This window comes from Peromyscus eremicus, unplaced genomic scaffold (assembly GCF_949786415.1).
Source record: "Peromyscus eremicus unplaced genomic scaffold, PerEre_H2_v1 PerEre#2#chr22_unloc_1, whole genome shotgun sequence".
Lineage (NCBI taxonomy): Eukaryota > Metazoa > Chordata > Mammalia > Rodentia > Cricetidae > Peromyscus > Peromyscus eremicus.
This window is the reverse complement of record NW_026734286.1, coordinates 3953324-3979424: the sequence shown is the minus strand read 5'-3', so window position 1 is coordinate 3979424 and position 26101 is coordinate 3953324. Positions and strand designations below refer to the sequence as shown.

Below are 26101 nucleotides of genomic sequence, written 5' to 3'. Positions count from 1 at the left end.
CCTTGCCATACTTGATTCTGGGCCATTTCCCAGGAACCTGGGTATGGACCTGGCCAGAGTCCATCCACCTGGCCAGTATTTGATTAAAGCTGTGTGTGTGTGGGGGTGCAAAACAGCTTGACTACACAGGTGCCATGACAGGCTTAAAGGCCCAGACACAGCTTCTGTGACAGGCAGACCCTGGCAGGCAACACCCAGATCCAGGAAAAGCCATAAGTTGACCCCACCCAGGGAGGGCCAGCATCTAAGGAGAAATACCTGACATTCCAAACATTCCCTATACCCCTAGACAAATGTCAGCCAATCAGGGTCCTGAACCCTGGAAGTCCCCTCACCCCAGCCTCTGCTATGATAAAAACCCCACCCTGCCTGGGCTTGGGGCTCTCTGCTCTCACCACTGCGTAAGACAGAGAGTCCAAGCTCTGAGCTCGAAATAAAGGCTCTTTGCTTTTACATATGGGATTCGGTCTCTGTGGTGGTCTTTTGGGGGTCATGATCTGGGTATAACACTTGGGGGCTCGTTTGGGATTCCCCCAAGCCCACTGGGAGCACTGCCAGTAGATCCTGAAGCCGGCCGGTAAGTTTTCTGTGTCTGTGTTTAGTTTTGTGTTTTCTGTGTTTACTTTCATTTGGATATCCTTTTGTAAGTGGGCCCAAAATGTGTAAGTGCCTGCAGATGGTCCTTTGGACGGGTTTGGATCCCTTTGGTTGATTTGTATTTGAATTTGATTTGTATAGATGATGCGGGTCACTTCCGCAGGATGGCATGAGGCCAGCGTCTTCCTTTTGGTTTTGTTCCCAGGTGCCAAGAGAGCTGTTTTGTTTCCTTGTGTGTTGTAATTTTATTCTTTTCCTGACTTAGAAAAACTGTAGACTCTCACTTTAGGATTTTTGAGTTGGTCAGCTAACACCGCTTCCCTGGGAAAAGTTCTATTTGCCTTTCTGTTTGAACATCCTGCCTATATGAATGTGTGAATGTGTGAGTAATGTGGCCACAAGTATGCGTGTTTTATGCCTGGGCTTGTGTGTGTGTTGTGACTTTTGATAGAAACTGTACATGGACAGACTTTGGGGCCGGATGGCCAGCAGAAGGGACAGAGGGTCCCTTTGGTTGAACTGGGACAGACTAAGAGTACTCCTACCCCCCATTGCTTCCTTGCTCTCTGACCTGGAGCACAGACAGTGGCAGGTTGTGGTGCCACATGTTGGGTGAGCAGTGGCCAGGGCAGAGACTTGGGTCACCACCCAGTGGCTGGGCGCTGAGGTGGGCCACGAGCCCTGCAGGTCTGGACACAACAGATTTGAGGCCAGGCCCCTGTACAGGGAGTCATGGAGTGGAGACTTTGCAGTACAGAGCAGGCAGGAGCAGTTGAGGGGGTGAGCGCTCTCTCAGAGCTCAGAGTGCTCCTGACCTGGGCGCACTGTGGGACTCAGGGCTGGTGGAGAACTGCCCGTCTGGGGTCACAGCCAACAAGTGGCCTACAGGAGCCTTCTCCTGGAGGGGCCTGGCTGGGGCATGGAGCCACTTCCAATCTGCCACTCTCATGCACTTGAGATTCTGGGGTTAACAACAACCTCTTGTCCCCATGGGGCATACCTCCCCGTCCCATGCTGATGGGTGGGGCTCCCAAAACCTGGGAGCTGCCTGCCAAACCTGACCAAGGTTTGGCTCCGAGGGTGGAATGGAGTGTCACTGCCTATGGTTGCTAAGGTATGGCGGCTGTGTTATAATGCTGTAGCCAGGGCTGCTTTGATCAGTCAGAACTAATAGATTATAAATAATTGTCGTCATTCAGAGGGACTGGTTACAAATTATTATTGGTTAAAAAAAATAGGAGAGAGAGAGAAGGAGGAGGAGGAGAAGGAGGAGGAGGAGGAGGAGAAGAAGAAGAGGAAGAAGAAGGAGGAGGAGGAGGAGGAGGAGGAAGAGGAGGAGGAGGAGGAGAAGGAGGAGAAAACCTGCTGTTAGTTTCAAATGCTTCATGCCGGTACAGTGTTGATGCAAATTTAGAGTTATTCTTGTTATGGTATATGCATTTATTTCTGTTCTTGTTTAAAATATTGTAGCCACACAATATATCCTAGACTACTGAGGGGAAGGAACCACAAGAAACTTTGGTAAAAGTTTCTATGTTTAAAAAATAAGAGAGGGCCGGGCGGTGGTGGCGCACACCTTTAATCCCAGCACTTGGGAGGCAGAGCCAGGCGGATCTCTGTGAGTTCGAGGCCAGCCTGGACTACCAAGTGAGTTCCAGGAAAGGCGCAAAGCTACACAGAGAAACCCTGTCTCGAAAAACCAAAAAAAAAAAAAAAAGAGAGAGAGAGAGAAAAGGTAGGAGACTGAAATAATAAAGAGAAGGAAAGAAAAAGAGGAATTTGTCAAAAATAACTATCTGAGGAATCAAAGGAAATGAAATGAAGATTCATAGAAGGTTATAGAAGGCCAAAGGGGATGTGAACTATGTTATGGTTTCTCATACCTGCAAATACTGAATTTGAAATTTGAGCATATTAGGTTAATTCTGGTTGGTTTTCATTTTAAAAATAGCTAATTCTGCAAAATATTTATGTTAAAAAATAGAGATATGTACGTGTGTGTATGTGAACATCTATGTGACTTGGATTTAACTCTGTATGTATGAATATAAGCTAACGTTAACTCTGTATGTATGTGTATGTAACTTGGCTCCAACTGTGCATATGTATGCATATAATTTTGTTTAGAAAAACATGCTTTAAACGGCAAACACGTGGCTTTCCTCCATCTTGGCTGGTGACCTCATCATGATAAAAGCCATCTTTTACTAAGGTTATAAAGATTTATTCAGATTAACAAAAGTTAGCTTAGAGATTTACACCTAAGTACTTATGTCTTTGCCAAGTGTTCAACAGCCAGTTTCTAGAGAATTTAAATAGATGTTTACATGTGTTTAATAAATAAGGTATTTATTTATTACTAAATAAATACCTTATTGCACCTCAATGCTTTTATACACAGGAATGTGCCTTGCTGTGGCAGGTAAACTTTGTAATTTAAGTGTCACCCACGTGATAAGTAATAATGGTTTTAAAGACATGAAGGGATCACGGGGAACAGCTGAGGTTTGCAAATGTACGGCAGGGCTAGAGCTCCAAAGAGAGTCTTATTGCAACGGTGGACCTTAGCAGTTTTGGAAATGGGCCAGGTGATAGTCACCAGAAGCACCAGTCACAATGAAATGGAGCAGGCAGGCTATGTATGCGCTGCCAAGGGTGGGGCCAAAGAAATGATCCAAGCCTCTAAATAAAAGAATCAAAAGAATTGTGAATGAATCCCAGATATTGAACTTTGGGATTGTTTGCACCTTGGAGCTTGGTTTTGCCTTACACAGACTGTGGTTGTGCCATGTTTTCTCTCTCTTACAGTAAAGAGGGTACTTTATTTTTGATATTGCAAGAAGACATTTGAGAGGTTTTAAACCTTTTAAAGAAAGTTTTTAAAATATTTAAATTTATAAGGCTATGGGACATTTTAAGTTTATAAAATGTTCTATATTGTTAATATTTGGACTTAAAGGCTAAAAATTAGAGTCACAGCCATAAACACCAAATACTAACCAGACATTGAGATGTTCATTTCTAGTGATGCAGCAAGACAATGACCTAAGCAGTCTGGCAAAGGGCTTGGAACAGCCTCTGACTCCAAAGAGTCTCGAACTTTTGGGGGGGGTTAAAAAACCTTTTCATAGGCTTGGAGAGGTGGCTCAGAGGTTAAGAGCACTGCTTGCTCTTCCAAAGGTCCTGAGTTCAATTCCCAGCAACCACATGGTGGCTCATAACCATTAGTAATGAGATCTGGTGCCCTCTTCTGGCCTGCAGAGATACATGCAGACAGAACACTGTAGACATAGTAAATAAATAAATCTTTTTTTTTTTTTTTAAAAAAACCTTTTTACAGGGGTATCCTAGGACCACTTGTATGTTAGATGTTTGACTTGAGATTCATAACAATGGCAAAACTGCAGTTATGAAATAGCAATGGGTAAATTTTGTAATGGGAGGATCACCACAACATGGGGAACTATATTGAAAGGTCAAAGCATTGGGAAAGTTGATAACCAGTGGCTTGGAGGATGCTTCTCCATACTCAAGGTCTATTCAGGCTTAAGGATGTATGTCTAGCCTTTTTGTCTTTGTTAAATTTATTAAGCTTAAGGTATTTGGATAAACCAAGTCATATAAATGTTTTATTTTGATTCTAGAAGGAGCTTCATTTGAGAAATTGTTTTTTTAGGGCTCATACTTAACAGAAATAAAACTACTAAGTCCTTTTCCCAAAGTCAGGCATTTAGATAAAGCTCTCATTCCCTCAGGGGTTTGGAAAAAGTTCCTGATTGCAGAAAAAGGAGTCACCCTCCTTATTTTGGTAAAAGGAACTTATGGCCCTTCCATTAACATACAGCTATTTTGTTTTGTTTTCTTTACTGAACCCATATTTGATACTAGAAGAGCTTTAATTCAAAATCATTGTTTTTAAGGCTTATTGTAGACTGTTAGAGAACACACGTAAATAGTCAGTCATCTTATAAATAATCAAGTTCTTTAATTCTAGTCATGCTAAGTACTAATGTAATCAATTATAGGGATAAACTTTACTTAGTCCCTTGTATATGTTTTCAGGGTTGAGCTTGAAACAAGTAACTAGAAACAAAATTTGTCTATTCAGATATACCTGGACAGCTCTCAAATACAAAAGAGATCTGCAGAATATGTCATTTAAAATGTTGATCTAAAAGCTTATTATATTAGATAGACTTCTAGATCCTAGCAGTGATCCAAGGTCTCCAAAGAAGATTATATATGGGGCATCACAACATCTCTGCCTTGATTATGGCAACCCTGACCACAAGGCAAGATGCCCCAATGCAACACCTGCTGCCAGGACCCGGCCCAGACTGTGGACAAGCAGCAGGACACTGGAGAATTGATTGCACCCCTTTTGCCTAGACAAAGTAAGATCAGTTTTCCCCATGCCCTTCTTCCATAGGAAAAACTCTCCTTATGGGTCTGGTGGTTGAAGATTGATGCTGTTCTGATACTTCTGCCTCCAACACTATGGAGAGCTGGGTATGGACTGGTCCCTGTCATTTTTTTCACACCCCCCCCCCTGCCACTTTTAATAGATTCGGAAGCTGCTTGGTCTGCACTCAGGTATAATTTATCCTTCTCAGATCTCTGATAACATTGATAGCTAGGCTAGCTATAACTTTGTCAGCTTGGCAGCATCAGACAACCAGATCCTTCTGCAAGGATATAGCCAGCTCGTTAGCTCATTTGTTTTTGTTTTTTCAAGACAGGGTTTCCCTGTGTAGTTTTGGTGCCTACCCTGGATCTCACTCTGTAGACCAGGCTGGTCTTGGACTCACAGAGATCCACCTGCCTCTGCCTCCCGAGTGCTGAGATTAAAGGCGTGTGCCACCACTGCCTGGCTCATGTCATTTTATAGGATATTCCATATAGGCCTCAGAGGATTAAAAGAGTCATAAAACTTGGATCCACTTCAGAGATTGGAAGGACTCCACACAGGTACAGCTTAAATTTTCCCCACTTGTCTATTCCTAAGGATGGTATTTTTCTCTCTCTTGGTTTTGAGACTCCTGCCCTTCCCAATTACTAAGACTATGTGCCTAAAAGTTTCAAATAAGTTCATCAATTTTAACTTCTGTTCCTGGTTTAAGTTTGTCTCAACAGATTTCCACTTGGCTGGCAGACACCTGCAAGCTTCAGTTGCTGACTACACTGCTCCAGACAACTATGAGCTCTGTACTTGCTAAAAGCTGACGTGGACCAGCCTAGCCAATCTGATTGTTCGCTGTCTCTACAGCTGAGTCAGATAGACACATGCTTCTGACAGATGCCCCATTGCCCAGCCTTTGACTAGCCTCTCAGCCTTTGGGGGCCCTGACAATGGTGCCCCAGTGTCACCTTGAAGCAGTTCCAGAAGAAAATATGTCATCCCATATTCCCTGCCCAAAATAGGTTGAAATGCTGGGTCAAAAGGAAACTCTCTGGCATAGGGGACAAAATGGCTAACTATAATGCCCATTGACATACCAGGAAAATAGGTTCAGAGTTGTCAATTGATAAATTTATTAACTAAAATGGTTCTGCAATAAGATAAGACACTTGGCCTTCTTTGTGCAGAACCAAAGAGGTATTATATGGCCTTAAAATTATTATTTCTATATGAATCATTCAGGATTATAATCTGGTTGTACTCAAAGATCAGAACTACAAGGCTTTAAGACTGGCAATAGATACAGATGTCGCTGCCCTAGAAAAATCGGTTAGCTAATGATTCTTAGGCCCCAATACCCTTGATCCCCTGGACAGTTAGGACTCATGGTAGAGTCCCGTCATTGGTACTTGTGAAGGGGAGAATGTGGGGGGCTCAAAACAGCTTGACCACACAGTTGCCATGACAGGCTTAGAGGCCCAGACACAGCTTCTGTGACAGGATTACTGGCAGGCAACACCCAGACCCAGGACAAACCGTAAGCTGACCCCACCCAGGGAGGGCTAGCATCTAAGGAGAAATACCTGACATTCCAAACATTCCCTATACCCCTAGACAAATGTCAGTCCATCAGGGTCCTGAACCCTGGAGATCCCCTCACCCCAGCCTCTGTTATGATAAAAACCTACCTTGCCTGGCCCTGGGGCTCTCTGTTCTCACCACTGCATCAGACAGAGAGTCCAAGCTCTGAGCGTGAAGTGAAGGCTCTTTGCTTTTACATATGGGATTTGGTCTCTGTGGTGGTCTTTTGGGGGTCCCTGTGATCTGGGCATAACAAAAGCTTGCTTCAAATTTGGCTTTAAACTATGGTAGTGGTCTTATCCTTGCCATTGGGATTGACGTTATACCACCAAGTTCCAGCTATCAAAAGTATTGAAGTCCAGCAATCAAAAGTCCCCTTTGGTTTATCTAATTAACATGCCCAGTTAAAATTAAACATCTCATTCTACCATATCTGTCTCCTCTCTATTCAGAGGCAGTCCTTTGTCCCTCCAGGACAAATACCCCTGCCCCTTCTCCCTTGTTCCCTTCCCCTTCTCCCTCATCTCCTATCTCCTCTCTTTGTCTCTTATTCCCTGCTCTCTGTCCCTCTTGGGTGAATAAATCTCCTTTGTGCTGAGAACTTGGTCTTGGGCATCCTGAGCTGATATCAATTTCTTACAGAAATAGTTGTGTAAAATGCTAAAACATGCATATAGGTGTAAGTACTCCTTTGGTTGAAAACTGACTGGTAGAAAGGAAAGGAAGTCATGAAGTTGCTCTAGTCTGTCCTCCCTGTCATGGACACTAGACTCTATTGTCCTTAAGTCTGGTTTTTAGGCCCTGAGCTGACCTATCAGGAGTTGGCCACTGACCACTTACCCTTTCTATATATTGACTGTCCCCATTCTCTTTACACCCTGTTTCAGGGCCTTGAGCTAGCCCACCCATTGTTCTTTATGTCCTATTTTTGGGGGGTCTGTTGGAGTTCCTCAAGGACCTAGTTTCTTGTCTACGAAATAGAAACATGGCCATGGGAGATTTCAGTGACTGATAAATTCAACATACAACAGCAAATCCAGGACAGTTTCTGGACAAAATGTATATCCTTTAATGATAATGCTAAACTTCCAAGCTGGGCAGACAGCTGACTCCTGACTGTCTTGCCTGCTTGCACACTGTCTGCTTCTGGCCTTCTTCAGTTTGACCCCTCCCCTCCATGCTTCTGTTTTGAACTCTGACTTCTTATCCTCCAGATTTGTTTCCCCAGCTATGCCAGAGAAGACAGCAAAAACGGTGAGAGAGTCCTGCAGGTACAGGGGTTATTTTGCAGCAGAGGACAGGTTGGCTGCAGCAGCCTGAGAGCTAGCGTGGGGGCTCTGATCTGCTGGAGGCTTGCTTGAGTTAGTAAAGAACTGGATGCCTTCTCTGGAGGTTGGGGAGCTGTGGGAGTGCTAAGAATGTAATGGCTTTTCCTGGCAAACAGAAGCCCACTTTTCAAGGTTTCTGAGGAATGCGGAGTATTTACCGGGTCAGAGTCCAGCCTGAGTTGAGCCCAGATTGCCATCTCAGGGGTGTGTGTGTGTGTGTGTGTGTATATATGTGTATGTGTGTGTGTGTATAAGCAGCTGACCCTGGGAGGGGTTGATTCATTCAGTCCAGCCATCCACACAGCTACTGTGGGTCAGAAACAGGGGACAAATAAGTTCCAGAGGAGAGGTCCTCCGGCATAAGCTGCTTCTGAGAGAAGGTACCAGGCTGGGGGCTGGCAGGGAGGGTCCTGGCTCTGGATAAAAACAACTCTATTACAACTTGGATGGCTCTGTGAAGCTAGCTGGGCCAGCAGATCAGTGGTTTCTGGGCACCTGACCCTGAGCTTCATGCTGGTCCATTCTAGATGCTGAACAGTGGCCTTCCGTTAGTCCCTCCCCATCTTGTTCTGTCTCTGCTTTCACTCCGCTCTCCCAGCAAGGCCCCAAGTCTCCGCCTCCATCCCTGCTAATTCACAGAGTCACAGCTAACAGCGTTGGAGTGATTGTGCAGAGATCAGGCTAGCTCTCCGGGGGCCTGGGAATCTCACCTGTGTTCATCGGCCCTGCAGGATGCAGTCGTGGAACCTGTCGTGCCTGGGCCTGGGCCCAGTGCTGGCCTCCTCATGGCATCTTCTGCTGCTCTTCGGGGCTTCTTGGCTCGTGGCGAGAATTCTGGCCTGGGCTTACTCCTTCTATGAGAAATGCGCCCGCCTCAGATGCTTCCCTCAGGCCCCTAAGCGGAACTGGTTTTTGGGTCATCTGGGCACGGTGAGAGTGTCAGGAGGAGGGGGGATATAGGATAATAAACAGACATGAAGAATGGGGATCGGGGTGGGTGGGGGGCAGGAAAAGGCTGGGGCGTAGGACAGCAGTGAGGTGAGGGAGCCCCTCTTTCCTCACTGTGCCAGCCCATCCACTCTGGCACCTCACACTCCTATGCTCTGAAGCCTTCCTTCATTTCTTTCTTTCTTTTTTTTCCTTTCCCGCTCCAAGCCTGCTTTGCATCACATTCCCACCGGGAGTCACGTCATGGTCTGAGGTCTCTTGCCCTTATCTGCGCATGTCTGTCCTACTCAGGCGCTCCCAGAGTGGACTGCACAGGGCGGGGACATCCCCGATCCCTTCAGTTTCTGCAGCTGGATTTGAGGTCTCCCTGTAGCATGTCCGAAGTCTGGGCCCCTCCTTGACCCATCTCTGTTGGTCTCAGGCCAGTGTCAGTACCTCTCTGGGCGGTTGCTTGGCTATTGAAATGCGCTGGCTTCCCGACCTCCACCTACAGGGGCTCCGTGGGGCAGGAGAGAGATGTGTACACTGTCACTCCTCCAGCTGCTTGGACTTCATCCCCTCGTGTCTTGTCATCTGCTCTCGAGGTTTACCAGCTGACTCTAATGTCCATTTTGGGTCAAAGTTTAGGAGTTTTTAACATCGGTAGTGCCAGAATGTAACACCCAGTGTCATGTGTGTGCCAGGGACGCACTCTATCACAGCATCACAGTCCAGAAGGACCGTTTCCTTTTTTATTAGGGACCTCTCTGGCCTCTCACACAGGCCTAGATCCTGAGAGAGACTCCAACTCAGCGCCCTCCCATCACCCCCAGGGCCCCTTGCTCCATGCTGCACTGGCTCCCTATTGCTAGAGCCACGCCTTGTGTTTCTATGGATGTCACCTGCCAGGCTCCACCGCCAATGCCATTGTCACCACAACCCTCTTTCCTTCCAGCTTCTCTTCTCGCCTCCTCTCATCACTGCCCCCTCAGGACCCCCTCCTTCTCTACAATGTAGCAGTCTCCTTCCAGTCCGTCTCTCACCACATTAGCTCAGACTCCCATCATCACTGAAGTTCTTGCCGATTAGGTTTTCTTTCATAGACATTTGTAAAATCTTCACCTTTGATGAACTCACCCACTCATGTTTTCTGATATTTTTTCACAGGTGACATCTTGGCTCCCATCTGTCTGCCTCCAATATGATTCCTTCTGTACTAAACCTCCTGACTGCTTGCCCTGCAATCCCATGAGTCATTTCATTCTCTGCCTGCTTTCCCCTGCCTGCTCCTTGTCCCCTCGACTTTGTGATTGCCAGGTCACTGAATCCCGACCCCACTTCATCCATCTCTCCACAGCGCTCTGCTGTGCCAAGGTCCCCTCTTTCCAGGGAGATCATCACAGGCTTCAGGATGACACCCTCATTCACTTGTGTCCCCAGCTCTCCGTCGTCTTTCTGTGTCTTCTCCTGACATCACACAGTCCCCCTGCCAGTCTCTTCTCATTCCTGTCTTCTTCCCCCCAACAAAGCTGCCTTCTGACCTAAGGGTCCAGCTCCTGAGCTGCCCATCAGTTCCCCTCTTAGATGACTTCCAAGTTCACATCTCTCCTGAGCAGGGAACCAAGATTTGGAAACCTTCAAGATTCTTTGCTGTGAAGCTGGGGAGATGCATGCCCAGAGCTGGTGTTAGTGGGCTGTGCTCTGGTTCAGGGATGAGAGAGAGAGAGAGAGAGAGAGAGAGAGAGAGAGAGAGAGAGAGAGAGAGCGAGAGAGCTGGGTGGAATAAAATTAGCTGTGAGTTTATTCCTAATGGAAAAGATGGAGGAAGTGGGGGGTAAAAAATAAAGATGAATTAGAAGTTGGAGATGAGAAGAATCATATGGGAGGAATCCCATAGAGACAAAGGGAGATACACACACACACACACACACACACACACACACACACACACACAGAGACAGACAGAGACAGAGACAAAGACAGAGAGACAGAGAGAGACAGACAGACAGACACAGACAAAGAGAGCAGAGGCTGAGGGAAAGGACAAGGAGGGAAGAGAGCATGTTCTACTTTGTTTCTCTGTTGCTGTGATAAAGTACCATGACCAAAAGCAACACGGAAGCCATGGAGGAATGCTGCTTACCAGCTTGTTCCCTAAGCTCATGTTTAATTGCCTTTCTTACACCTCTCAGGGCCATCTGTCCAATAGTTGCACCACACACAGAAGACTAGGCCCTCCTACGTCAATCATTAATAAAGGAAACGCCTACAGACTTGCCTAGAGGCCAATCTCATAGAGGTGTTTTCTCAATTGATGCGCCCTCTTCCCAGATGACTCTGGCTTGTGTCAAGTTATCAAAAAACTAACAAGCACAGGGAGTGAGCAGATGAAAGAAATGGAGGGAAAAATAAGAAAGACAATTATAATAAAGAAAAATACATAGATATACATTTAGATTTAGCTAATAATTTTTTTCAGTTACACACCAATCTTTCCACGTCATCTACTTAGATGTATCATGTATCTATTTTATCTATCTATCTATCTATCTATCTATCTATCTATCTATCTGTCATCTATCTACCTATTCATCTACTATCATTCTTGGTCCATATATATTAATCTATACATCTGTGTATCATTTATTCTATGTATCTATGCATGTATGTATGTATTTATCCATTCATCCATCTAGTGATTCATCCATCCACTATCCATATTTAGATCACAAAATAGAGAGATGAGGAGAGAGACACATCAGAGAAACGTATGTAGATAGAAACATGGATACACTAAGAAACACATATAGTGAACCTTGGTTGACTTAGTAAGAATCAAAGATGAATAATCTAAGTAGGAGGGTGAGAAGGGTGAGGTGTGGTGGGTACAGAGGAGGAGCATCTGATATACCTGCCAGGACTAGCCTCAGCTTTCTTCATCCTCAGATCCAGAACAATGAGGAAGGTATGCAGATGGTGACTGAAATGGGCAAGACCTTCCGAGATGTCCAACTCTGTTGGCTGGGACCTGTCATCCCTGTGCTGAAGCTTGTTGACCCTGCATTTATTGCTCCCCTGCTCCATGCCCCAGGTACTTCTCCCAGGAGCCCAGTCTTTGGCCTCTTCTCTGTTTTCCATCTTGACTGGAGATGTAGTTCAGTGGTAGAACATTTGCTTACCAAGAACAAAGCCTTAGGTTCCATCCCTAGAACTAGAAAGAAGATTCTCTTTTATGAATGTTTATGTTTGTGCATATGCATATGTGGGTCCACATGCACATGTCTATGTATGTGTACGCATGTGCACATGTATGTGGAGGACGGAGGACAACCCTTCTTGTCATTTCTAGGACCACTGTCAATCTTGTCCCTCACAGGCTGCAGCTCACTAGTTAAGCTAGACTTGCTATCCAGTAAACCCCAGGGATCCTCCTTGTTTCTCCTTCCCAGCAGTGACACCTCCCTGCTGGCATTTTTACATGAGCTCTTGGGATGAAACTTGTGTTCTTAATGCTTGCAAAGCAAGTATTTTACTGACTGAGCTATCTCGTCATCCACAAGAGTTATGTCCACCAGAGGGGTCTTTAGGTACAGTTGAGTCTAGATACCTTACAGTGCACTCAGGAATCTTCATCTTCTAGTTTCCTCTTTGAGGACCTTATCTTCTTGCTGGGAAAGATGGCTTCTAGTCCTTCAACCATTAGGGAAAATTCTGTGGTTCTAGATAAAGTTATAGCTAACCTTCCCTGTTTCCTCTGCTTAGTTCAATGAATCTTGGCTGCCCCAGCCACCTTCGATAGGAGGGACCCCAAGCTGGAGATGATTTGGGACAGAGATGGTATGCAGAGTACTGCAGGGACTGTCCACTAGAGTCCAGATGGGTCAGCTCTGTCTGCTTGGCTCTGGGGCTGCTTGATGGCTGGAGAGGGCAGAGGCAACTCTTCCCAGTGGGCACATGGCTCTGAGAATAGAGGCGCCCTGAACTCTGAACAGTTAATGCTTAGTGTGGCACAGAGGAGAGAACTAGAGGGATCTGGGACCTACCCAGGTCACATTTGGGACTCGAAAGGGACCACATTTCAATGCCAATCTGGGATTATCTGAAGGGTACAATTAGGTGATGCCAGACTGTTACACACCCATGTTGTGTCATGTCAGGGAATGTCATATGTGTTGTGTTTATGGCAGGTCATGATAACATGTGCCCCTGTCATATATACCAGGATGTGTCAGGACGTGTCAGAGAGCTGCAATTGACAGTGTGTCCTAGGTCTTTGCAGAGGTCTGTAGAGTGCTGTGCTGAGAGACACAGTGGGCCATGTAGCAGCTATGTGAAGGCATGCTGGGGCATGTTTGTTCCCTGCCAGACTGAGCTTTGCTCTCTCTTGTAGATAAAATTCTAAATGGTCTTATTAAATAAGAAACACAGAGCCAAATAAAGATTTAAAAGCCCAGAGATGGAGCAGTAGCCAAGACCTAAGACCACCTTATCTTACCACTCGCTGCTGTCCTTCCCCTGAGAGAGAGACCTACTTTCTGTGTCCTGTCTTTTACTGCCTTTCTGTTCTGCCTTCTCATTGGTTCTAAACCCAACCACATGACTTCCTTGTCACTGCCTGTCTATACAGACCTCCAGGTCTCTATGGTTGATACTGGGATTAAAGGCTTGTGTCACCATGCTGGCTGTGTCCTTGAACACACAGAGACTTTGCCTGTCATGTGATTGGATTAAGGGCATGAGCTACCACTACCAGACTTTTGCTAAATGGCTTGCTCTTAGCTCTGATCCCCAGGCAACTTTATTTATTAACATACAAATAAAATCACATTTCAGCACAAATAAAATATCACCATACTCTCTTGCTGCAGACTGGTCTGGTCTTGTCTCACCTCCTTCCTCTTCCCTACTGTCTTTGTCCTGGTTCCTTTCCTACCTCCCTGTGTTTGGAGGGGAAGTGGGCATCCCTGGGGCTGGGAGTCCCCACCCCTCCCAAAGTCCACCTTTCACCCTCTCCATGGCCCCTGATTGTCCTCTTTCACGGCAGCTTTGGTGGCCCCCAAGGACATGACTTTCTATGGCTTCCTGAAGCCCTGGCTGGGTGAGTAACTCAAGGTGAGGGTCGGGGGACATCTTGGGGGTCAGAAGAAGGTTCCACCTTTGCTCACTGTGTGGCTTCCCTCCCAGGGGATGGGATCTTCCTGAGTTCTGGTGACAAGTGGAGCCGCCATCGCCGTCTGCTGACGCCCGCCTTCCACTTTGACATCCTGAAGCCCTATGTGAAGATTTTTAACAAGAGTGTGAACATCATGCACGTGAGTTCCTCAAACTCAGGGTCCCATGTAGATACTTGCAGAACCGGAAATGGCTTTGGATAGATGTGGTCTGATCATGTGTTTCTGCTGTGTGGTCTTGGGGACATCAGTTTTCATCTCCAAGCCTCAGTTTCTCCATATTTAAAATGTGAATAATAACAACTTAAGACATGGTCAGAATAACACCATGGAGCTATGCTCCTAGCATGTAGACAGCGCTCACAGAAGACCAGTATCTACTATCTCTTACAGAAGTTCTGGAAAGCCAACATGTTAATGTTGAGTATCACATAGTATGTCTTTTGTGCTTAGTACACCAGTCTCGGTTTACTGGCTTAAAGCTGGACGTGGTGATGTGCAGTTGTATTTCCAGCACTGAGGGAACTGAGGCAGAGGAATTGTGAGTTCAAGGTCAGTCAAGTCTTGAGTATAGTTTAGTTCCAGCTATCCTAGCATGAGCAAGGCCCTGGTTTATATCATCAGTATTGAGAAAAAAAAAACACTTTAAAATTGGTCTTGGTAGGCCAGCCAGGCCTTCCCCTTCATCCCTTATCATCCTTAGGGAATCATTGCTTTGCTAGAATGGAGATAGTGTTTCCAAGATGGGGAAGGCAGAACGTTCCATGGCTTTCCAAGCTACATTTCATCCCCAGCAGCATAGAGTCTTTTTCACAATGCTTTTTAGGTAAGAACAAGTTCCCAATTCAGTTCAGATTGAAGACCTGGGAAGATGGACCCCACTTTCCAATAGAACTACTCTCCAAATTTCATTGCAAAAGCTGATGATAGAAGAATTATGAACACTTAGGGCCATTTCTTTTTTCTTTTTTCTTTTTTTTTTTTTTTTTTTTTTGGTTTTTCGAGACAGGGTTTCTCTGTGTAGCTTTGTGCCTTTCCTGGATCTCACTCTGTAGACCAGGCTGGCCTCGAACTCACAAAGATCCACCCGGCTCTGCCTCCCGAGTGCTGGGATTAAAGGCGTGCGCTACCACCGCCCGGCATTTCTATAGTATAGTTTCTATACTGTGCTAATGACAGTGATAACTACTGCTAACATTTATTGAGCATCTACTGTATGCTAGTTCTGGGATCTATGTTGTCTGTTGTAATTTCTGGACGGCTCTGAGGCAGAGGCAACTATGACAGTTACATTATAGATGGTGAATCTGAGGGTCATAGAGATCAGGGAGAGCTTCCAAGCACACCAGCCATAAGAGAGTGTGAGTGGTAGAGCAGACATTGAAGTATGGGTTAGGGGGCAACAAATAAGTTCAAATTTGAAGGCTCGATTACTTGCGCCTGGAGAGGGCGGTGGCCTGACCAAGGACACACAGAAGTTGGTAGAGTTAACTGAAAGCTCTTGACTTCTAACTCTGCATCTTCATTTTCTACAGTCCCACCTTCTGTTCCTATCCAAGTCTGGCTTCTCTGGGGTCAGGTAGAACCTGAGGCAGAAGACCACGAAGCTGGTTCTAGCAGAGAGGTCTATCCTGATGTTTCGGCTTGGGCAGGGGTTCAGGAGCCAAGGCTTAGCCCCATCCTTGTCTCCCTCTCTAAAGGTAAAGTGGAAGCGTCTGGCCACGGAAGGCAGCATCCGTCTGGAAATGTTTGAGAACATCAGCCTCATGACCTTGGACAGTCTGCAGAAATGCCTCTTTGGCTTTGACAGCAACTGTCAAGAGTGAGTCCCTGTCCTGGGTCAGAAACCTGAGCCGTGGATCAAGAGAGAAGGTTGGGGAGGAGGGACTGGCAAGAGGGAGCAGAGGGGACTCTGAGGAGGTAGGCGAGAACTGTCAGAGAAGGACAGGGAAGAGAGTGAGTGGTCCTTCCAGAGTTTCAATTATCTTAGTAAAGGCAAGGGGGTGCGGATGAGTGATACATGAAACAGGCAGCGAAGCGGTACCTCGGAAACAAGGTTGGAGGACGCATTCGACTTGTTTTTGTGACAAGATGTCTAAGCAAAACATGTTCAGAAGGAAAGACATATTTTGTCCACTGGTTTCAGTCCATCATGGTGGGAATGACAGAGCAAAGCAGCTCCTGCCATGATGGCTGAGAAGTACAGAGAGAACAATGTCTGTGCCAGCAAGCTTCCTCCTTCCCCTCTCAAACAGAGATTTGAGGCTGCCCACATGGAGAGAAGGTGTTTACCTCCTCTAGAAACACCCTCAGTCGGGCGGTGGTGGCACATGCCTTTAATCCCAGCACTCGGGAGGCAGAGGCAGATGGATCTCTGTGAGTTCGAGGCCAGCCTGAACTACAGAGTGAGATCCAGGAAAAGCACAAAGCTACACAGAGAAACTCTGTCTCGAAAAACCAAAAAAAAAAAAAAAAAAAAAAAAGAAAGAAAGAAAGAAAGAAACGCCCTCCCCTTACATGCAGATGCGTGTTTGACTAATCTTGAAGATGCTTCTCAATCTTACCTAGATTACCAAGATAGCCATCACAGATAGTTCTAAAGTGCACAGACCTTTTCTTTCCTAACCTCCTCTCTCTTCTCCCCCTTTCCCTTCTCCTTTGCCTATCCTCCCCTCCTTTACCTTTTCCTTTCTTGACCTCATCTCAGTCTGTAGTTAGTCTGGGAAGGAACTCACTATGCAGATGAAATTGGACTTGAGCTTCTGATCCTCCTGCATCCACCTCCTGTGTGTTGGAATCATAGCCAGGAGCCAGCACGTCCAGCTGGTGGCCAGATCTTAAAGATGTTGCCTAGCCAGAAGGGTGTGAACTCCATCCTGAGTCTCCCAGGTCATAAGAGAAGGTTCTGTACAGTGGGAAGTCCTAGTCACAGTGAGCTCAGGCAACCTAATCAATAGAGGAGCTTCATAGAGATACAGGGTGCAAGGAACTAGGAGAGGAGGGTCTGAGCCTGGGCAGAGTCACAAGAAGCCAAAGGAGAAGAGCAGGAGCAGATGCTGGGTGAACTAGAGGAGGAAATGATGTCCACTTATGCCCTGGATTCCTGGGTCAGGAGCTACTTGTAGAGAGCAGGAAACAGAATTTGTGCTTTGTGGATGCCCTTTTCAGGATGGACCCTGGTCCTTGGACTCTCTAACTGGAGCTTCTCTGGGGTTTTGTGTGTACTAAGTTGCTTCCTCTCTCTGTCCTGACCTGTAGGTCTCCCAGTGAATACATTGCTGCCATCTTGGAGCTCAGCGCCCTGGTAGCAAAAAAGTACCAGCAGGTCTTCTTGTACATGGACTTCCTGTACTATCTCACTGCTGATGGGCGGCGCTTCCGCAAGGCCTGTGATCGGGTGCACAACTTCACAGATGCTGTCATCAGGGAGAGACGCCGCACCCTCAATAGCCAGGGTGTTGATGAATTCGTGAAGGCCAAGGCTAAGTCCAAGACTTTGGACTTCATTGATGTGCTCTTGATGGCCAAGGTGGGCTTATGTGGGTTACAGGAACAGTAATGTTTATTGTTAGATAGAAAATGTTGCAGTTGCACAAGAGGATGCTGAAGAGCCTTCGATGGTACTTGTAAAACGAAGGCCAGGTTAGAAAGAAGTTCAAGAGAAGTGCTTCTGTTGAATGCTGTGTGGAAGGAGCAAACGACATTGGGAAACCAAGGAGGAAAGTGTGGGGCGGGCTCTGGGGGAGAGGAGGCGGGGTCCTGTGAGTACAAAGGCTATCAGAGCTGCCTCAGGTCAGGCTCAGCAGCCCTCAGACGTGGCAAGCAATGAGGGTCTCCTTTTGTCTCCAGGACGAACATGGAAAGGAGCTGTGTGATGAGGACATCCGGGCAGAGGCTGACACCTTCATGTTTGGAGGTGAGGGTCCCTGTACAGTCACAGAGGAGGCAGGGGTCAGTCAATCCAAGGGCCTCAGAGAGGAGACTCCATTATACTCATGGTTTCTTGTGAGTCTGCACGGAGCCTAGATAGATGTCTCCGGACTCCTTTCATCTAGTGTCTATGTCTATTCATCCACCTCTTCCTATCCTCTCGGGGGCTTTAATACTTAAGCACTGTAGTGCTGAGGGGGCCAGAGATCTAGGTTTGCCTGTCGGTCCCTCAGGCCATGACACCACAGCCAGTGCACTCTCCTGGACCCTGTACAACCTGGCGAGGCACCCGGAATACCAGGAGCGCTGCCGGCAGGAGGTGCGGGAGCTGCTGAGGGACCGAGAGCCTGAGGAGATTGAATGGTGAGCATTGTGGTTTCTACAGCTGTTATTATAGCTGTGAGGGGAAGTTGGGCTTATGGAGAGAGGGGCAGTTCCCATGAGTGAGAGAGAATGAACAAGATCCAAAGACCTGGAATTTCTAGCATCCCAGAAATTCAGGGAGGGTCGATTTGAGGAGGCACAGGCTGGCCACAGTGGGTCATCACCCAAGGGACAGAGGCTGATGTGAGCTCTCAGTCCAGAAAGACAGGTGGTTGCCTGGTACCAGGGCTTTCGAGTGGGGCCAAGAGGTGAGAAACCACAGTCAAGAGTTGAGGCCTCGGGCTGGAGAGATGGCTCAGAGGTTAGGAACACTGGCTGTTCTTCCAGAGGTCCTGAGTTCAATTCCCAGCAACCACATGGTGGCTCACAACCATCTGTAATGAGATCTGGTGCCCTCTTCTGGCCTGCAGGGATACATGCAAACAGAACACTGTATACGCCTCATTAGTGGGGAACGGTGGAGGGTGATGTGGTCGGCAAAGGGGGCCAACTATAGTCTTTAAGGCCGTGGTTAGAGGTTCCCCCACCTCCAAGGATGCCAGTGGGTGCAAAAAGCTCAACAGTCACTCCCATGAGTCCAGGAAAGTGTTTACACCGACTGGGAGAAGGGGGAAACTCACTAGTCCCGTCGATGTTGGATGGAGAGCCCTGAGGTCAGTTAATTCGAAAAGTGAGGCTGTCGTAGGTGGACCGGGCCGGGATCCTGGTGTGCCTGGGACTGCCAGCAGGGCCTGCCGAGTCTCATGGCACCAAATGTTGTAAATGTTTATGGCGGGAGATAAAGTCACACCATACAACAAAATCACGTGGGAGGTTTTTTGGGGAAGGGATGAGGGTTTTGGTTTTATGCAGTGCTGTTTATCCTGTGAGGAAAAGTCAGGAGACACAACAAAACCCACTATGAGAGCTTATTAGGAGAAGGGAGGGAGAGGAAAGGATGTGATCAGGCCTGTTGGAGAGACATGTGAGGAGAGAGGGGAGGGTACATGGGATCTGCCTTTTATGGACTACCCGCCCCCCCCCCATACGCATATGGGCCCACGTGGCTATGCCACGCACGTCCATAGAGATTACGTGATCACGCTGGGAACAAATTACGTGACATGCAGCGCACTGATTATTAGGACATACGGCCGGAAAACGACTAGGCTGAAATGACTAAGTGTCTCGCCAGGGCCAGGGCATGCGCAGTCATGGAGGCGTGGCTAGAATCCCTATCAAAGGGTGCAGAGACCAGCCTATGAGGGAGAAGTGGCGGGTAAGGGACAGGAGGTGGTCGCCAGTCTTTATAAGGGGACGGAGCTCATGTGCATAGAGACTATGTAGCGAGATAGCAGACAACGTATTCTGAGGACCTTGAGCTGACCAAGGTGCCTGCACGAAAACTGACAAGTCCTACGCACAGCGGGTGTTCTTAGTGGCTGCAGCTGAGGACCCTGAGTGGGCCAGCATGATGCCCATATGGCAACACTGGGTGATACAGGGTGGCCTGGAAGTCGGTATCTTAATGCCTCTGGATTCAGGGATTACACGCCCAGTTTGGACACCTCTCCATCTAATTTATTAGTTAATTAGTTTGCATACAGTGTGTTAGGGTTCATTATGGCATTTCAAACCTAATTTGTTTTTCGTGATTCTCATCTCTAGCATCATCTCTATGACCTCTTTTCCCTCTCCCCCTCTCAGCCCTGCCTGGCCTCTGTTCTGCTTTCATGGCCTCTCTCTAATATCTTGTGTTTGACCCTACTGAAATCCTAAACTATATGCTTTGTGTCACATGTCATTAGCGTTGATTTGCAGCAATTCATTTACATATATGTATGTGTATGTATATCAGTCATTGTAGATATCATGAATCTCTAATCTGAATTCTAATTTGATCCATGGTCTCTTCATATACAGAAATTATTTTCTCATGCATATTTATTTCTTCTTTATTTGTTCTTGCATTTTCTACTCTTAGACATTTAGACATCCTTACTGGTAGGTCATGAAGATATTGCTTCCCAGCCAGGCGGTGGTGGCGCTTGCCTTTAATCCCAGCACTCAGGAGACAGAGCCAGGCAGATCTCTGTGAGTTCGATGCCAGCCTGGGCTACAGAGTGAGTTCCAGGAAAGGTGCAAAGCTACACAGAGATACTCTGTCTTGAAAAACAAAACAAAAAAAAACCCAAACAAACAAATGAACAACAACAACAACAACAAAACAAAACAAAAGCTAAGAAGATATTGCTTCCCTTTCCCCTATCTGGGAAGGGGTTGGTCCAATGCAGACTTGATAAGTTGGTAGAATTGCATTTCTTTTCTGTTCTGTGCACACCAGTATTACCAGTTTAAAGGAATGTGTTGTATACCTCAAAATCACCAGAAGGAAGGATTTTGAATATTCTCACCACAAGGAAATGACAAATCTTTGAAGTGACAGATAACGCTAATTAACTTTTGTTTTGTTTTGTTTTGTTTTTTTTTTGTTTTTCGAGACAGGGTTTCTCTGTGTCTTAGTTGTGCTGGAACTCTGTAGCCCAGGCTGGCCTCAAACTCACAGAGATCCTGCCTCTGCCTCCCGAGTGCTGGGATTAAAGGAGTGCGCCACCACCGCCTGGCAACACTAATTAACTTTAAAGGTTTCGTGTTTTAGAATTTGGGAGAGACAAGCTTTTTGGAGACAGCTTCTCATGAAGGTCTTGGTGGCTTCCAACCTGCTGTATGACTGAGGCTATCCTTGATTATTCTAACTCTTCAGCCTCCACCTCCTCAAAGCTGCAGTTCTACACTTTGTTGATATAACACTTTTGTTTGCTTATTGCTGATTTGTTTTTTAAAAACCGTTCCTTTAATCTACCTACCCACTTCCCAGCAATGTGTGCGCTGTCTTCAGCAGATACCGTATTTTCAGGCATCCATGTGCCCACCTACTCTGGATTTCACATGCCTCTTTTCATGTTCTTGTTGAAACATGTTTTCAGGTCCTTGTTCATGTGCAGTAACATCGTTTTAAAAAGTTAGTCTCATTTTTACTACTGTGGTTTTGTAATAGATGTTAGTAAATGATAGGTGGGCTCCTTTAAAAAAAAATGGATACAGAGTCACACTCTATAGCTCTAGCTGTCCTGCAACTTATTATGTAGATCAGGGTGGCCTTCAACTCAGAAATCCACCTGCCTCTGGCTCCCTCTTTTATTTTTAGATGGACTTATCTTTGTAAACTTGAACTCCTCCCGTTAGAATAAGGTTTCTGGGCGAGGACACAGTTCAGCTTTGGATACTTGCCTAGTGTGCAAATTCTTGATGCCCAGTGCTGGCAAAGAAGGATTGCCATGTACAATAAATACATAAATAAACAAAAGACAAAACGTCAAAGTAGGGAGGTGTTCCTCAGAAAGGAGAAGAGGACAAAAGAGGGTGGTGGAGGGTGAACATCATCAGAATACTTACACTTCTTTAAAAATAGCAACAAATAAAAAAATTCTAAAAAGAAACCAACGCTGGCAAGAGTTTGATTGGATGGTATTGAAAATGTTGATTATTTAGAAAACCTGACACATTTATAATAACAAATCACTCTAGCCTTGAATATGGAAGGCATCTATGCATTCAAAACATCTTACAGTATGTCTTAGGGCTCTATTGCTGTGAAGAGAAACCATGACCAAGGCAACATACAGAAGAAAGTATTTCACTGGGCTTGCTTACAGCTTCAGAGGGCTGGAGAAGTAGCTGAGAGCAGCAGGCAGAGAGAGAAAGAGGGAGAGGGAGAGAGAGAAAGAGAGAGAGAGAGAGAGAGGGAGAGAGAGAGAGAGAGAGAGAGAGAGAGAGAGAGAGAGAGAGAGAGGGGCCTGACGTGGGCTTTGGAAACCTCCGAGCCCACCCTCAGGGACACACCCCCTTCAACAAGGCCACACCTCCTAATGCTTCCCAAACAGTTCACCAACTGGAGACTAAGCATGCAAATATATGAGCCTCTGGGGGCCATTCTCATTCAATCCACCACACAGCACCTAAGGATACTTTTCTTCTAAAAACATTTAAATTACATTTATTTATTTAATTATTTGTGTGTGTGTGTGTGTGTGTGTGTGTGCTCCCACATGTGGTGGACAGGTAGGCTACAGTCAGTTCTCTTTTTCCACCATATGTGTTCTGGGGGTTGACCTTTTGTAATCAAGTTTGGCGGCAGGTACCTTTACCATCTGACCTGTCTGACCAGCCGAGAAATATGTATTTCTGCTTCTGTTACTTCATGACATAATTTTTTTAATATGCATCATTTCCTGAAGCCTAGACTGGCCTTTAACTCCTGATCCTTTTGCCTCCACTTTCTGAGGCTGAGTACCACCTCACTCAGGTCAGGTGAATACATTTTTAAAAACTTTTTCACCTTGAATGTATGCAAGCATTTAAGGATATCTCTTGAGGGGTATGTTTCCTTAAAAACATTTCCAATACCAGGTCAAGCTTTCTTCTGGTATTTTTTTCCATTCTTGGTAGCTGACCTCTGTAATCTCAGAATTTGGAAGGTAGAGGCAGGAGGATCAGGAGTTCAAGGTCATTCTCCATTGTTTGAGACTTTCTTTAATAAACAGTCAAAAAAACAAGCAAACATCTTTGATTCATCTGGAGTGCAAGTGTTTAAAGGAGGTGATTAGTACCCCGGATGGTAGTGAGGCTGATGGGGCTCCATTTTTGCTCCTGTGCTATGGGATGGTCTGTATGTCAAATGTGTTGCTGATTGGTCAATAAATAAATCACTGATTGGCCAGTGGCTAGGCAGGAAGTATAGGTGGGACAAGGAGGAGAATAAAGGTGGGAAGTGGAGCCGGGCGGTGGTGGCGCACGCCTTTAATCCCAGCACTTGGGAGGCAGAGCCAGGCAGATCTCCGTGAGTTCGAGGCCAGCCTGAACTACCAAGTGAGTTCCAGGAAAGGTGCAAAGCTACACAGAGAAACCCTGTCTCGAAAAACCAAAAAAAAAAAAAAAAAAAAAAAAAAAAAAGGTGGGAAGTGGAAGGCTGAGAGAGAGAGACACTGCCAGCCGCCATGACAAACAGCATGTGAAGACGCTGGTAAGCCACGAGCCACGTGGCAAGGTATAGATTTATAGAAATGGATTAATTTAAGCTGTAAGAACAGTTAGCAAGAGGCCTGCCACGGCCATACAGTTTGTAAGCTATATAAGTCTCTATGTTTACTTGGTGGGGTCTGAGCGGCTGTGGGACTGGTGGGTGACAGAGATTTGTCCTGACTGTGGGCCAGGCAGGAAAACTCTAGCAACACTCCTGGATAATTGTGTTGGTTCCTTAGGGAGGACCTGGCCCAGCTGCCCTTCCTGACCATGTGCATCAAGGAGAGTCTGCGGCTGCACCCTCCCGGTACAGACCTGGTCCGGGGCTGCATCCAGGACTTTGTGTTGCCTGATGGTCGAGTCGTCCCCAAAGGTGCCCACACAAGTTGAGAGGAGGCCCCTGGGTAAGATGACGGTCCTTAGAGGTAGCGCGGACCTGGTACTGACTGTCTTCTTCTACCTAAAAGGCAGCGCATGTGTCATCAGCATTTTCGGAGTTCATCACAACCCTTCAGTCTGGCCAGACCCTGAGGTGAGGCTCCTCCCTTTATCACTAGGACTTGGAAAAAGAGCACGCTACTACCTGAAACCCAGAGGCTGTCATTCTCCATGTCCCCATATCCATCTTTTTTGGAGCTGGCTGGGTGTGCAGAGAGACGTGACCCATCTGCTTAGTCTTGCTTGGCCCGCAGGTCTATGACCCCTTCCGCTTTGACCCAGAAAACCCTCAGAAGAGGTCACCGCTGGCTTTTATTCCCTTCTCTGCCGGGCCCAGGTGAGGCTAGAGCGCTGGGGTGAAGGGGTGGGATCGGAGCATGATGGGGTGGGGGTGGGGGGCCGGGATGGTCGGATTCTGGGTTTCCTTCCCGCCCTCTGCACAGGGTATGCAAAAGGTCACCAGATACTGGGGTTGGAAGGTGAAGGGTGGCGGCTTCGTGCTCAGAGCCCCACCCACCCTGGTCTGGATTGGGAATTGAGGCTGAGCCAGGTTCCTGGGATGCGGATGCACAAGCAGGGTCCCGGGCATGTCATTGTCCCTCCTGTCCATCATGCTGACCAGGCGCGGTGGGGACCCGGGCACAGTCAGAGTCCCTATCCCGCCCTCCCGCAGGAACTGCATAGGACAGACTTTCGCCATGAGCGAGATGAAGGTGGCGCTGGCGCTCACCCTGCTGCGCTTCCGCGTCCTGCCGGACGACAAGGAGCCGCGCCGGAAGCCGGAGCTGATCCTGCGCGCCGAGGGCGGGCTGTGGCTGCGGGTGGAGCCGCTGAGCGGGGGCGTGCAGAGACCCCCACACCTAGCCTAGGACCTCCTCACCCACCCACCTGCCTTTGCGGATCCCTGAATAATCAGAGTCTCACTGAGTGCCAGCAGTGGGTCCGGAGGAAAACAGAGATCCTGTTGGTGTGTTGGGGGAGAGGCTGGGTAGGTGTCTCTGATCCAGATTCCCACTGCCTTTGTTCACCATTGACCTTCCAGGGTGATGAGAGTTCTTCTCGAGCTTAAGTAAGGGGTTTTATTAAAAATAATTTTTATTTACTCTGACAATTCCGTACGTGTTTATAATGCGTTTTGATCACATTCCCCTCCATTTCTCTCTCTTACCCTTATCTTGTTCTCCCTCTCCCGAACCATTCCCAGCCCATACTTTCCTGTCATGCCTGGTAGCATCAAACCTGCAACACCAGCACTCAGGAGATAGAAACCAGAGGATCTGAAGCTAAAGCCATCATCTACTTTCATATACATATCTAAAAAATAAAAACACATACATGTAAAATACATATATAAAACACACACATATACGTACATGCATACACACACAGAAAAGAGAGAGAGAGAGAGAGAGAGAGAGAGAGAGAGAGAGAGAGAGTCTCCATGTAGTCCTGGCTGTTCTGGAGCTCCCTATGTAGACCAGGCTGGCCCCAAACTCAGAGATCCCCCTGCCTCTGCCTCCTGAGTGCTGGGATTGAAGGTGTGCGCCACCTGGTGACCACCCTGTTCCCGATTTTGTTGTTCTTCCCCTCTCTCTCCTCCTTCTCCTGGCTCTGGCTAGGCTCTCCTCTCTTCTTCGTTTTACCCTCCATCCTCCTTCTTTCTCACTGAGTTTAATTAGAGTTGTTTGCATGCATGCATCTTTGGCAGCTTGCTGGTGGCTACACTCCTGAAGAAGAATGATAGCCACCCCTCGGTAACCATTAACTGTCAACTGCTCCGCAGCAAGGATTGGGACCGTGTGTGGCCTGCCCCATCCATGATGGGGTGTTGATGGGCAGGTGACCACAGTGGCAATGAATTCATGAGTGTAACGGCCATTTTATGTCCAGAAGACCAGTTTTCACAGCACTTCTCCCCATCCTTCAGTTTTAAATTCTTCCTCTGCTTCCTTGATGCTCTCTGAGCCTCAGGAGTGGGGTGGGATGTTGCTGTCCCATTTAGGGCTGGACACTCAACAGTAGCCTATTCCCAGCACTTTGACTAGTTATAAGGGTCTTAGATGAGAGCTGCTCACAGCTAAAAGATGTTTCTCTGGCCAAGGTTGAGAGTAACACTACTCTATGGGTATAGACATAAGTATTTTGGAGACAATTTGACAACAACATATCCATTAATCAAAACAATGGTCCTAAGGCCCCCCCTGTGGCCCATAATCTTCCCACTCATGTGATTTGATCAGATTTACATCTCCAGGCATGAATTCTCCTGTGGAGCAGACTTCAAA

General features: G+C 46.9%; 1 protein-coding gene across 1 annotated transcript; it reads left to right on the top strand.

Annotated features, from left to right (window-relative positions):
* Window positions 1–8618: 8618 nt before the first annotated feature.
* Window positions 8619–24886, top strand: LOC131900567 (cytochrome P450 4F5-like). The gene is made up of 12 exons (XM_059251841.1): window positions 8619–8835; window positions 11779–11923; window positions 13877–13930; window positions 14017–14144; window positions 15704–15825; window positions 17262–17532; window positions 17853–17919; window positions 18167–18296; window positions 23618–23751; window positions 23846–23910; window positions 24071–24153; window positions 24490–24886. The coding sequence occupies exons 1-12, from the start codon at window positions 8638–8640 to the stop codon at window positions 24683–24685; spliced, it is 1593 nt and encodes a 530-aa protein (XP_059107824.1). The 5' UTR covers window positions 8619–8637; the 3' UTR covers window positions 24686–24886.
* Window positions 24887–26101: the final 1215 nt, after the last annotated feature.